We start from the raw sequence: 15,079 nt of genomic DNA, 5'->3' as shown, positions 1-15,079 counted from the left end.
CATCGATAATTCGGCGATTGACCCTGCAGTGCGTGGACAGAAGAGATGGCTGATCTATGGTGTGGTTAACACACCCGTAGCTGAGTTTCGGCATTGATTCAGAAGCTGCGACTGGATTGCTCATTCGGTGGACGCGTGGCCTGGATTGGGTTGAAAAGGTCGTGCGCACGCCGAACGCACGGAAATCCACAAGAATATATATATATATATATATATATATATATATATATATATATATATATATATATATACATATATTGTTATAGCTTCGCCGGGACGTCGGCTGCGACACGACCGCCAGACTGAGCCGCGAGTCGGCCCGGCTCAATCTCCCGGAATGTCAGATCGCCGGCCCGGAAAAATCCGGGTCAATTCCTTCCTTAAAACTTTGGAGGGGAATGAGGGATTCAAAAGTTTCCTGAAGGAATTTCCACAAACAGGACAAAGCTTGGATGCATGAGTTTAACCAAGTGAGGTTATAGGAATAATTGGTGTATTTTAGTGGAGCTTCACCCAAGTAGAGACCGTAAAAATAACGGGGCATCAAATCTGCAATGTTCGAGTAGTGGGCCTTGTGCTTCGGTTTTGTCTTGGGCGGTTTTGTTTTATATCGTGTCAAGGCTCCTGGAAGAGCGAGAACACATAATGGATCAGGGCGTAACTTAAGAAAGAGGATGGGGGGAATACACCAATAGCAGTGTTGAGAGACAAAATAGAGGGAAACGTGAAGAAGTAATGGACATGGGGAATAAATAGCGCAAAGAGAGGACACGAGGTGAACAAGATGGACACAGCCGCAAACTCTCAATCACAGAAGTACAAGGAAAAACTGGAAATTTGGAAAGGGGAGGGTTAATGAGGGTAAAAAAGATCAAGGTTTTGGATGTGGGATGATCTGAGATGGTGGTGACCAGCTAGCCATCTTGAATCCCTGGAAGGAAGAATGAGATTGAAGACTATGTGGAGGTCGTTTCCATGGGTGAGAGAAAAAATAAAGAGTAATGAATGAGTGGAGGTTGGCAGTGATCCTGGATTTTGAGTGTTTCATCAAAATAACTTGAATGAGTCATCCCCATTATTTTGATTGTTAGCTCTTCGATTGCTGCTATATATAATAAGACGAAATGGAAACGTCCTTCAAGTCTAGAAAAATACAAACTTTCACTTCTTCATGAAAACAAATTTATATCATTATTTTATTTTCTGCTCCCACCAGTTTTCACCATTAATGATTCTGATTTAAGCTCGTTTCATATGAAATACACTTTGATCATATGTGCCGGAGAGTGCGTCCTCATTCTCTGCTGTGTACCTTGCCTCAAAGCTTTGTGTCATCTGCATATTTGGAAAGCTGACTCTGAACCCCACAATCCATATTATAAATGCAGATTCTGAAAAATAATGGTCCCAATACTCATCCTTGAAGTACCCCCATTACTTGCATCCTCCCACCCAGACATCCTCCCACCCACAGCCACTCTTTGCTTCCTATCACCCAGCCAGTTTCCAAGACTATAAAAGTTTGGCAAGAGTAAAATGAAAACTATGAGTACTTGAATGAAACTTTTACTTTTGTAATACTTTTTCATAACTATAACTGAATTGAGGAGCATTGCTCCGTATTATGTCCTTCTGCAAAACCAAGCTTGCATTATATTCTTGATTGTCTTTATTTATTTGGTTATGATATTCTGGATTGTCTTCGTTTTTGACTGGGTTTTACTGAAGAATACACCTTTCATCATAGAATACACTTTTTTCCCCCCAGTAAAACCCCAATAATATCTTGAAAAAGCATGAAGAAAGAGAAAAGGGGGAGGTTTTAACCAGTCGTCACACTGCATGCACTTCCCTGTCATTATTCATTCGTTCCAACAGATGATGGAATGGCTCAGAAGTAGCACCACTTGCCTTTGAGCAGTCCAGTCTGGATTTCAATCACATATATATAAACTGTCAGACTGATTCTACACAAACAGATTGTTGCCTCAAAAAGTGTGCCGTCCATTGGATAGGATATTAAGCTGGAGAACCGTCTTCTAGCATTGATAAATTATTGACGGATTTTTTTAAATATCCCACGGTATTTTTCAATGAAGAGTGGACGAGTTATTGCTGGCACTTTGGCCAAATCCCTACTTCTTGACTTAACTCGCTCGACAGAGTCTATTCTGTGAGGTTAAGCTGTGCAACCATCATGATCCATGCATCATGAAACATGGATTGATGGTCCACCATGGAACCTAAAACAGAGTTTGGATAATGAACTAAAACAATAACTCCAAATGCCATACTTAAATGTTATTTGATTCTTCAGTTTCTTGTTCATGGTGTTACCTTTTCCGTTCAATACAACTCTGACTTGTTCTACTCACAGGAATCCCATGGTCGTTGGCACATCCGTTCTCGGAGTGAAATTTGCTGGTGGAGTTGCAGTGGCTGCTGACATGCTCGGTTCCTATGGATCGCTCGCACGTTTCAGAAACATCTCGCGTGTCATGCGGGTCAACGATTACACTGTCCTCGCATGTGCTGGAGATTACGCTGATTATCAGTACCTGCATGACATCATCGAACAAATGGTGTAAGTTGTTGGGAGGGCAAGGCCATAATCTTTTTACTACTTGAGCTTTTTTTCATCAAATTTTCAACATGCCTTTAATATGGAAATATGAAGAAGACCAATTAATAATTGGTTCAAAATGTGAAAGATCAAAGTCGCAACAAGAAAGATGCACGACACTTGCAAAATCCATAAAACAATTTTGACCTTAAAAATCATTGATGGTTGAATTCAATAACCGATTGTGCAAACCACGTTCAAATTTCAAGTCAATTGGATGAAAATTGAGGATTTTAGAAACTAGATAAAGTTGTTGACCTTTGACCTATGTTGGCCTTTTGATCTCAAAAGCAATAGGCTTCTTGCTTATGATGATCTCCACCAGGTGGTGAAGTTTTGTGAATATCGGTTTGAAATTGTTACCTGTATGCAGTTGACAGATACAAACGGAATTAACAAAGTTGACCGACCAATATACTTTAAAAACCTTTGATTTTGCAAGTAAGGCCTTAGTTATTTTATAACTTGGTTTACGGATCCGCCGATGGTATATTTGCCGAAATGAAATATAAATATAAAACACATTTTTAGCCTTTTATATTTATACATTTTCCGCCGAAGGTGCAAAAGTTTCACATTTCGAAATGTAAACGTCTGCATTTATTTTCAAAATATAATTTCTCGCGTGCGCGCCAAAATGCCGAGTCACCTTTAACCAAACTGCGCAGTGGAGCTGCGCAGTTGTCTTCGGTCATGGCGTCTGAGCAGTGGCCAGCGTGGTTCAGATTGACTGGTTTCTGGGGCGAAAGTGATTAAGAAGCATGTCAGCCGTATAAATCTTAGTGACTGTATTGGTGATTTGATCACACAACATCTTGACGACAAATATTCTGGCCAAACTATTGCATCAATTCAGAGCAGCAGCAGGGATGATTCGCAGGCTACTCTCGATCGTGCCGATTTTGTTTCAATCGAAAGTTGGTCACCGCTGTTCGTATTGAAAGATTTTGGTGCCAAGTACGTCAAAGTTTCCCTGTGAGATGCTGATATTCAGCCTTCAACGGACCAGAAATCATCCTTTGATGTGCTCATGGGGATGGGAGACGGTACGATCAGATGCCCGCTGAAAAGTAAGAGCTGGTTATGGCTTTGATTGACCGTTTTGAGCATGTTGACTCCTAGTAGACACTTTTTTTTTATCCCCCGCCGCGTGGCGGAAGGGGGATATTGTTATCACCCGGGTCGTCCTTCCGGCTGGCTGGCTGGCTGGGCGTCAACATTTGTAGCTGTGAGTGCGATAACTCATAAACTGTTTGCCATATCGATTTGAAATTTGGGTCACACATGCACCACCTGAAAAGGAAGAAGCCTATTGATTTTGGGCATGGCCGGCTCCAAGATGGCCGACTGGGGCGGCGTCAACATTTATAGCTATGAGTGCGATAACTCATAAACTGTTCGCCATATCGATTTGAAATTCGGGTCGCACATGTACCACCTGAAAAGGAAGAACCCCATTGATTTTGGGCGTGCCCGGCTCCAAGATGGCTGACTGGGGCGGCGTCAACATTTATAGCTGTGAGTGCGATAACTCATAAACTGTTCGCCATATCGATTTGAAATTCGGGTCGCACATGTACCACCTGAAAAAGAAGAACCCCATTGATTTTGGGCGTGCCCGGCTCCAAGATGGCCGACTGGGGTGGCGTCAACATTAATAGCTGTGAGTGCGATAACTCATAAACTGTTCGCCATATTGATTTGAAATTCGGGTCACACATATACCACCTGAAAAGGAAGAACCCTATTGATTTTGGGCGTGGCTGAATCCAAGATGGCCGACTGGGTGGCCATCTTGAAAAAAATGTTTTTTGTAATCAATGGAAAACCGCTTATTTGATTTAAATTATTTTTCAATGTCAGGGGATTCCCCATCTCTGATGGTATATTTAATCATATCCAGCACTATGCACTGGTGTGCATGCACACATCTACGACTTGGACAGTCATTTTCTCAGCATTGTTTCCATTTGTTTGATGACCCAACAGGTTTCTATAAGAAAAACATGCCAGACTATATTGTAAAAATATACCATCAGAGATGGGGAATCCCCCGCCATTGAAAAATAATTTAAATCAGATAAGCGTTTTTCCATTTATTACAAAAAAACTTTTTTTTCAAGATGGCCGCCCCAGTCTCCCATCTTGGATCCGCCCACGCCCAAAATCAATAGGGTTCTTCCTTTTCAGGTGGTACATGTGTGACTCAAATTTCAAATCGATATGGCGAAAAAACATTTTTTTCAAGATGGCCGATCCGGCCATTTTTTCAAGATCCGGCCACGCCCAAAATCAATATGGTTCTTCCTTTTCAGGTGGTACATGTGTGACCCAAATTTCAAATCGATATGGTGAACAGTTTGAGTTATTGCACTCACAGCTATAAATGTTGACGTCCAGCCAGCCAGGCGGATGGACGGACCGCCCCAGTCGGCCATATTGGATCCGGCCACGCCCAAAATCAATAGGGTTCTTCCTTTTCAGGTGGTACATGTGTTCCCCAAATTTCAAATCGATATGGCAAACAGTTTATGAGTTATCGCACTCACAGCTATAAATGTTGACGCCACCCCAGTCGGCCATCTTGTAGCCGGCCACGCTCAAAATTAATAGGCTTCTTCCTTTTCAGGTGGTACATGTGTGACCCAAATTTCAAATCGATATGGTGAACAGTTTGAGTTATCGCACTCGCAGCTATAAATGTTGACGCCCAGCCAGCCAGCCGGACGGACGACCCGGGTGAAAACAAGTTTTAATCCCTCTCTATTGTTTTTCACATCAGATGATACAGTGAATATGGGCATTCTGCAGTTGAATGGTCTTCCATCTTCAATGTTTTCTTAGATCCTCCTGGTCCGGGATTTATATTTATCCCCCCCACCCCCACCTCCCCTTGTCTTTTCCATGGAACATCGAAAAAAAAATCATAAAAATATATAATTTCTAAAAATTGAAATTATATTGATATTTCGACCGACCGACCCTACATTTTGCTGAAGAACTGCGTAAACTAAGTTATAAAATAACTAAGGCCTAATGAGTACAAATATCCCCTGATTAGTTGGTCCTCTGTGCGTCAGCACGAGATGGCCGGGTTTTGTAATTGCTTCCGTGTTTCTTTATTTTGTTCAATTGCATTTTGAGATGCTTTCGAGTTTACCATTTGAGCATTTCTCATCAAATTTTCAACAAACCTTTATAATGAGAATATGTAAAACTAATTAATAAATTGGGATTTTGTTCAGCTACTGTATTTTCTTCAAGTTTCGCAGACAGGCTTTGTATTTTGGGATGCTTTTTGGTTACCTCCACCACAGAAGGTGGATGATGTTATATTTTCACCTCTGTCTGTCTGTTTGTGAGCAGGGTATCTCAAAAAGTTGTGGATGAGTTGGTTAGGTGACGAGAACAAACTGATTAGATTTTGCTTCAGGTCCGGATCCAGATCCTGCCTATCGGTTTGATAGAAAATGTAAACTGTTCACTCTGGCGGAGGTATGCACTCTACCGAGTGCCCTTCTATTTTGTATTTTGTGATTCTGCTCCGATTTTTTTTTCCACTGTTCTAACTATACAATGGGCTGTGTGGTGCCCTATTCTATACATTCTAACTTCAGTCACTGACCATGAGCCTAAATTTGACTCCAGTGGAAAAAAACTACTCAAGTGATTGTGAATGACTATTTTCTGTTCTGTTTTGAATGACCACAGGATCGATGATGAAGTTGCTGGTGATGGACACCAGAGCAAACCAAAAGCTTTTCATTCCTGGCTCACGAGAGTCCTGTACAACCGGTACGATTACCTAATCTCATTGGAAGAAATATATATGTATATATATATATATATATATATATATATATATATATATATATATATATATATATATATATATATATATATATATATATATATATATATATTTCTGCTTGACTCGAGAAAATATTTTGTAAAGGTGTGTCATTTGAGTCTTGTGATCCTCGATAATGTTCTATAGCATTTAGTATGTTCACTGGGGAAGTGTTATTAAATGTCACACAACTCTTTCCTCCTTTCCTGTCTCACAAATAAAATATAAACAAGGTATTTTAAAAGCTTTCTGTATGGGTTATGATGACGATTGTCATATTGGAGTCTCTTCTCTTTGCACATGCTCTTATGTATGGCATGCTCAATTCCTCCCTGGCCCAATGAAAAATACAGCCGCGAGATGTGTTGGTGACATGAGATTAGTTGCAAACACCGAGTTGAGACATTCTGCCTTATCTTAAGACTTAAGCAGAGAGGCTGCAGTTATGCCACGTGAGGTGAAGGAGATGGAAGAGTGTACACGAGACACGCGTGCGAAGGTGCCACCCTAACTTTTAGGAAGGATGCTTGTTGGAGAGTTCAGCCTTGAGATTTGCAAGATGTTTTCCGGCTATTCTCTCAGTTGGGAGCACTTGCTGGAAGCTTTACCGAGTGATATAAAGTTATCTGCAGTCGGGTTAGTTTTCCATGTTGAGAAGGGAAGCTGCCTAACCACAGCCGACTCCCCATAGGATTCAGCATCCGAGGGCTGAGAGGATGGATAGGATAGTCACAGAGGGGATCAGATAAACCTGTGCATGAGAGAGATAGATAGAACGTGAGAGAGTAGGCTTTTGTAAACATATTCTCAGATAAAATCAATGTCAGATGCTGTGAAAATGGCAACCCAATCCTTCTGGAAGGGGGCAAATTTCTGCCGTTGCCACTTGGCCTGTGCGGATAGCCATGTTCCGTGTCAATGATGTTATTCTCTTGCAATAACTAGACAGATACAGGCTTTTACAGGAGGCCGTGAGGACAGAATGAACAGGAGAGGTTGGATGGAAGGTTGATCATTACCAGAGTGAAGAGGGAGGGTGACATATTTTAAGTTACAAACTCCAAACTCAGGGTCCAAATACAACTTTGCTTGGCGGGGGGGGGGGGGGTAACACAGGCTCTGTGGCCGTGGCCTCGCTCTCTGGTGTAGGAGGGGGGGTGGCGGGGGTGGGGGTGTCAATTCTTGATGTAAATGTATATTGTGTAGCACCACCCAGTGGTCATGGCAGAGGATATTTTCCTTTTTTTTACCTGGTTAAGGCTGAGGTTAAAGCACTCTTCACACAGGTAAATTTGTACTACTTTCCTTCTCCCCCCCTCCCCCACCCCACAAAAACTAGAGGGGCCTGTCAAAGCCTTTTATCGTGTGTGAGAGATTTCTAGTAGGAAGGGACATTTTTCCTTCCTCCTTCTCACCCAAAATGGAGGGACCTGTCATAGTCGGACAAGTAATAACCAGAGGGAGCCGGGGACATCGTGTCAGGGAAACATTTCCAGCAGCAAGAGATGTGCGGCCAGGGTGAGGGTGGTGGGAAAGGAGGTGAAAGCTACAAACTCCGAAATCAGGGTCTATATACAGTTTTGTGAGGGAAGTAACATGGGCTTTGTGAACGTGGCCTCAGAAGATTTTTTTTGAGTCTGTAAAGTGATGCCAAAGTGACCAATATAGCATTTTTTGGAAACTGGATGACTAATCAGTTCGTCAGTTAAGCGACGGGTCGGGTCTGCTCTGAAGCATATATAGAGAAAGAGGGTCGGAGGGAGAGAGACCCTCGTATTCTTTTTCTTCTTTTTCTTCTTGCTCACCTTTCCCTTGGATTTATTTGTGCTCTATTTACTTTTTTTATCAAGGTTTTGTTTCATGGCTCAAAGCCTGTTTTTGATTGGCTGCATTTGGCCAATGTTATTTTTGCTTGCTGTGCAATCATTTGTCCACCCAAAGGGAAATTAATATTCACGACAATCGATTCTGCCCAATTCCAAAACAAGATGAGGGCGAATGGACAATCAGTTTTCAGAAAAATTCCCACAATAAATGTCACACTTGATGTTGAAATTGAGATGCCTTTTTTATTTTTATTTTTTGCAATTTCCTTTGCTTGCCCAGGTGTGTGTGTGTGTGTGTGTGTGTGTGTGTGTGTGTGTGTGTGTGTGTGTGTGTGTGTGTGTGTGTGTGTGTGTGGTGTGTGTGTGTGTGTGTGTGTGTGTGTGTGTGTGTGTGTGTGTGTCTGTCTGTGACACTTTGACTCTCCATTGAGGTCTACAGTGCTGCTTTGTCTCCATGTTGGGTGCTGATCTCTCTGGCGTAGTTGTCATGTTGCCCACGATCCCAAATGGACATTCCCAAATTGGGGTGGGGTTGGCAGGCAGACAGAGTTGGCACTTTGAAACTTGAATAAAAATGTTCTTCACAGAACTCTGCATATTGCTGTTTGATCTTGCACGATGGGGTCACAAATATCTTCGCTCTTTGGACATCTGCGAAAATGGGGAGTTTGTTCGACTCTGTATGTGTAAGCAGGCTAGCCAGCTGCACCTTTTTACCTCTGCCACTGAAGGTGAAGGAAGTTATGTTTTCTCCCCTTTCTGTCTCTTTGTTACTTGCAAAATCGAAGATTTTTCAAGTATATTGGTTGGTCGATTTTGGTGGTCTGTCCGTCTGTCTGTCACCTCCAGGTGGCAATTATTTTAAACCAATTTTCACGAAACGTCACCACATGGTAGAGTTTGCCATAAGGAAGAAGCTTATTGTTTTTTGAGGTCAAAAGGTCAACAGAGGCAAAAGGTCAACAACTTCGGTGAGATTTCTAAAATCCTCAATTTTCATCCGATTGACTTGAAATTTGAAGAGGATTTATATTTCAGGTCACTGAATTGAACCAACCAATTATTTTTAAGATCAACATGGACCAAAAGGTCAATAACCAAGGTGGTGTTTCTAAAATCCTCAGTTTTCATCTGATTCACTTGAAATTAAAAGAGGATATATTCTTCAGGCCACTGAATTCAACCAATCAATTCTTTTGGAGGTCCACTTTGGTTAAAAGGTCAACATCGGCCGGATTTCTAAAATTGTCAATTTTCATCCGAGTCACTTGAATTTTGAAGAGGAGTTGCATGTTTGGTCATTCAATTCAACCACCAATTATTTTTGAGGTCAAATTTGTTTTATGGATTGTGCAAGTATCGTGTATCGTGCTCTGCACGACGTCGTTGTCTTGTTTATTTGTTTGTTTGTTTGTGTGTAGGATATCTCAAAAAGTTATGGACGGATCCGAATGAAATTTTGTGGACAGATTGGGTGTGTGACATGGACAAACTGATTATATTTTGGTGAAATTCTGGATCCTGATCCAACTATTGAATTTTTTAAGTGATTCTTCACCATTGAGAGGTAGGTGGTCGGGCCAAAATGATATTTCGCACGATATCTCAAAACGTTGTTGATGGATTCGGATGAAACTTGGTGGTCGTGTTGGGTGTGTGCCGAGGAAGAATTGTTTCAATTTTGGTGAAGATCTGAATCCGGATCCAGATCTGATAACTTTTTTTTAAGTGATTCTTCACCATTGAGAGATAGGGCTGAAGTAATATATAGCACGGTATCTCAAAAAGTTGCGGAAGGATTCGGACGAAACCTCGTGGACAGGTTGGGTGTGTGACAAGGACGAATTGATTCGATTTTGGTGTTGATCCGAATCTGGATACGAGAATTATTTCGTTTCTAAAGCGATTCTTCACTATTGAGAGATAGGGCCAAAAACGATATACGGTATAGCATGATATTTCAAAAATTTATTGGGCCCGATATGTTCTCGTGGATCAGGCATTGCGTAGTGGAGGTTATGCACTCTCGTTCTGTCTGCATTTCTGCCCCTCCATTCCAATCTCATGTCCATCCCACTTGGTGGAGCTGCTGCTGGTGTGGAGTTGTGACCATCAGCTGTACCTATCTCAGGCGAACCCTCTCATACCACACCTGGACTTGCAGTTAACTCCACGTGTCCAGAGCTGCAGTGCTTTATTTTACTTTATATTCCTCTTTTCTTCTCTCCTTTCCTCCTCCTACTTGTTTTCAACAGATTCTATATTTGGTTTTATTTCGTATCATTTTGATTTACCTCTTTATCTCAAAGCTGCAGTAGCTTACAAAACCTCATCGTTGTGGATTATGCTTACTGCTGTTGTATTACAAGTTGATCTTTTCCGAAACAAGTACCTTGAGCCATCCCTTTGTGAAAGGTGTATTATTATTATTACTAGAATCACCCGCTCTCTATGGGAGCGGCTCGGGGGGGATGGGGTGCAAGTAGGGTGGGGGGAGGGTGGGTACCATGTTATTATCTTTATGATTGGTAATACCATTGCAGAGTACCATCCCTACGAGTCGGCAATCTTTTTCTGATACATCCTTTTTTCGGGGCAATGTGTAGGCAACATACCGCTGCCTCAATCGCTTCCGAAGATAAAAAAAAATAACCCGAGTTGTATACATGAAGCAAAAATATGCCTCTTTCTTATGTGCATATATAATACATCGTGGCGATATCGCTCGGATAATTTCAATTGCACACCCTCCCTCCCTTCATCCCCCATGCCCCCCCCCCTCAAGGAAGATATTGCACAACTTCAGGGTGGCCTTATTAATCCCTGAAAGTTTGAGCTTCCTCAGTCAAATCCTCTTGTCGGACGACATGAAACGTACAACTTACTCTACCTTCCCTCCATTATATATAGATTATTATTATTGGTGGGTTCGTGGTTCTCGACGACTTTTGTCGGACCCTGTTTTATACTTGAGGCATATATACACTCTATGGAGACTGGCATGAAATTGCCTTGTCTTGCATTTGTTTTGAGACTAACCCTAAAATTGTACATGCATAGTGGGAGGTGTGGGGGAGATTGATTTATGAGCTGTTAACCTTTGACTGTTTTACAGGAGAAGCAAGCTAAACCCCCTCTGGAATACTATTTTGGTGGGAGGCTATCATGATGAAGAAAGGTACTTAAAAATATATTTATCATAAAGTGTCTCAACTTTTACTCGCAGAAAGCAAATTTATTGATGTTGTCAAGTGTTTGTCTTTCCTTTGTCTGGTTTTGTTTTTGGACAGTTTTCTCGGATACGTGGACAGAATTGGTCTGGCGTATGAGTCTCCAGTGGTGGCAACAGGTTTTGGTGCATTCATAGCATTGGTAAGGAGCACTCTCTTCCAATGACCATTTACATTGACTTTCAGCTGGAACAAAGCAACTGGGATGCAATGAAACATAGCGAATCCTTCTTAACCTCACATGTAAATTTCGATGTTTATTCTTTTATTTCTTTGTACTTCACAAGCTGTTTTACCTGGAGGTTTGAGAAATCCACTTTCAAGACTTGACTGAATATTTGTCATCGGTTTTAACATTGTTTTTTGTTGTTGTTTTTTTTTTATGATCTTTACGATCATCATAGGTTTTAACAACTGAAAGTTGTTTTTACTCTCTCGCCCCCTTTGCATGCTTGCGCCTTTCACAGCCGTTGATGCGGGATGCACATGAGAAGAATCCAAATATGAGCAAAGATGAGGCATTGACTCTGCTGGAGCGCTGCCTCAAAATCCTCTATTACCGTGACTCCAGAGCCTTCAACAGGGTAGGCTGCTGTTGTCACAGTGTGTGATCCGATTATGCGTTTTCATTTTCTTGGTGCACAAGCCATGACTCGCATGCAGCAGTTGAAATCAAGCCTTTCATTGCTGCTGTTTTTGCTTCCAGAATTTCCATGAAATTGTGGCTTTGTTGAATCATTCCAGTTGGAATGTTGTGTTCTCATCTGGGATTGAACCGAGTGTTTGGTTTTCAAGTTGCTGTGTGAGGTGCATCATTTGGAATTGCTTTTAAAAGTTGTTTTTCTCCCCTCCCATCCACCCTCCAGTATGAAATTGCCATTGTTACCAAAGACGGTGCAACAATTCTCCCTCCCGCTTCTTGCGTCACCAACTGGGAAATTGCTCATTTTGTGAGGTACTACAGTGGGATATAATTTGTGCATTATAATTTAGGGCCATTTTTGTGTTTTTTTTTTTGTTTTTTTTATAAAGGGGAAAAGGGTTTGCCATTTTAAGTCTTCTTTTTTTGTAGACAAAGTCTAGGCTTGTGGAGAGGAGCGCACTAAGGGTGGAGCCATGCAGTGACAACTAGACTCGATAAGGGGACGAGAGAGAACGGGGATAAAACATTACAACCTTGCAACTAGATGGTGCATCATGGGTCAGGATGACCTGAGATGGTGGTGTACTACCACCTTTTGTTATGATCTTGAACAAAGTGTAAAGCAATGCGTGACGTCGGCTTTGCCATTGGTTATGATCGTATGTTTCAGGATAAATTCCCACAAACTGTATTCTCACAAAGCACCTGTACAAATCTCTGGAAGATCCAAAACCCCGCATTCACCCCAGCTTGCTGTTTGCGTGCATTTCCCGATTTTGCCGCTAATCATGCCATCACCTATAATCCACAAATTTTGTAGACGGAAATGTCCTTAACAAGAGATGAAATAGATTTGATTGTAAAAGTTGTCATCACTCTCAGTTTTTAATGCACTTTACTTGCCTCGGGTTGGCAGCATGGCCTTGACTCTTGATGTACACACACTCACATCTATGTCTCACCTGAGTTTGAATCCCGACCCAGCTATAAACTGTCATCCAGGTGTTTCACATGCAGGGTGATTCATCAATGTGTGTGCCGTTCCTCAGATGGACATTAAATTGGGCATCCCATCTTCCGGTATTAGTTGGTAGATGTTATATATCCCCATGGTGTTCTTCGCAAAAAGTAGGCGAGCTATCACCAGCACCATGAACAAATTCCTGCTCTAAATACTGCTGGGAAGCCAATGGCAAACTGAGTGGAACCCTTGCCACAAAACTGCTTCGGCACACCGACGCTTTTTAACAGATCATGGTACATCGGAATCAGAAGAGCATATCTGCACTTGGTCTTTATCAGCTTGGCAGTCACATTTGGGTGAATGAGAAACGTGCATGTTTGAGCATATTTGGATGTGCTGGACTTCCGTCAATTAGTGGATTTCCATTTTTATTAATTGGAAATCGGTTGACGTCGTGTCCCTACCACCACCTCCCTAACCTCTTCCACACATGCTTTGCCAATATCAGCCAGAGCTCTTTGGAGGTAACTTCATTTTTTAAAAATTATTATTCATTCTAAGGCTCAATGAGAAGCTTGTACAACAATCACGTGCAGTACAGACATCCGTAAACATCGGTGTACTTTTACATTAATTACCAGGATATTTGTAGGCAATGGACAAACGCGTGGTATATGGTTTTTGAAACTGGGTTCTTCAGATTGTGAGCCAGGGGTTCAGGTACAAACACTCCAAGCTACTGCACGATCAATTGTATTAATATATATATATATATATATATATATATATATATATATATATATATATATATATTTGCAGGCACTTGAAGCTGACTGGCATGTCATAAAAATTACCATAACCCTGATTGGGGAGCCTTGACCACACCAATAATCGATTGGAAAAAGGAGTTCCTGTGTTAACAAATTTCTATATCTCTCCACGTGACGTGTACCTTGTGTGAATATTTTCTCTTTCATGTATATTTTAAACTAGCAGGGGTACCCGGCATTGCCCAGTGCTGTTCTATTCCTGTTGGCATTTTGAAGAAATCAATTGTTTTGGTGTGGCCGAAAACACTTCCCTACACCCACTAAGGAATGGGGTCGGAGATCATTCAATATCACCTTTCACAAAGCTACAAAGGCTTGGGCACGATGAAGTGATTGATATTTTAGAAATCCAACTTTTAATTTCAACTTTTTTATTTTGCCTAAAACACTCCATGGCACTCACTGATGTACCAGTGAAAGTTTGATGAATATCCGTTTGGCCATCTCTGAGAAAAATTGTGAGACACACACAGACACACACAGACACACACAGACACACACAGACACACACACACACACACACACACACACACACACACACACACACACACACACACACACACACACACACACATCTCTTATAGGAAAGGTTAGACAGACATTGCTTTATTAATTTTTTTGTTGTTTTTATTGTTGCAGGAATGAATAGAGCCTGATGTTTTGAAGGAACTGGTGTTCGCTGAACATGGTTTATTATTATTTTGTCCTTTTGTGAATAAAACAACATTCAACACCACCTGGCTGCTTTGTGTTTTTTGTTTTTAATCAGACTGAAAATTATCTTTGGTATCTCATATTACGTTGACTATGCAACTGTGCTCATGAGACTGCCATTTAGATAAGGGTAAACAAAAATGTGTAGAATGTTTCTACAATGTCTTTTCAGGTTAAAACCTCGAGATTTTTAATACAGTTTATGGTTGTGGAAGAGCAAACTGACAAAGGATGTAGAGATATCTGTAGATGGGAAGAAAGAGTGAAATAGGTAGATATTAAAAGGGCATCAGAGAGAGAAAAAAACCCACAAAAGATGAGGGTGATTCGATGCTTCCTTGGTTTTTTTTATTTTTTTATTTTTTGCAGGATTTAAGGCTCGTGGTGGAGCTGCCACAC

The 15,079-nt window shown here is 41.3% G+C and overlaps 1 protein-coding gene across 1 annotated transcript in view; it reads left to right on the top strand.

The window, feature by feature from the left end:
* Window positions 1-14,702, top strand: part of PSMB4 (proteasome 20S subunit beta 4) — a 31,601-nt gene extending 16,899 nt beyond the window's left edge. The window contains exons 2-8 of the mRNA XM_085874600.1: window positions 2,378-2,584; window positions 6,335-6,418; window positions 11,415-11,477; window positions 11,590-11,671; window positions 11,997-12,113; window positions 12,396-12,484; window positions 14,606-14,702. Coding sequence (XP_085730726.1) covers window positions 2,378-2,584; window positions 6,335-6,418; window positions 11,415-11,477; window positions 11,590-11,671; window positions 11,997-12,113; window positions 12,396-12,484; window positions 14,606-14,615 — 652 coding nt within the window. The 3' untranslated portion in view covers window positions 14,616-14,702. The remainder of the gene's footprint in view (window positions 1-2,377; window positions 2,585-6,334; window positions 6,419-11,414; window positions 11,478-11,589; window positions 11,672-11,996; window positions 12,114-12,395; window positions 12,485-14,605) is intronic.
* Window positions 14,703-15,079: the final 377 nt, after the last annotated feature.

The sequence above is a fragment of the Eptatretus burgeri genome, chromosome 3 (assembly GCF_056783735.1).
Source record: "Eptatretus burgeri isolate ZD-2024b chromosome 3, Ebu_testis_v1, whole genome shotgun sequence".
Taxonomy (NCBI): Eukaryota; Metazoa; Chordata; class Myxini; order Myxiniformes; family Myxinidae; genus Eptatretus; species Eptatretus burgeri.
This window is presented reverse-complemented; position numbering and strand designations above follow the sequence as displayed.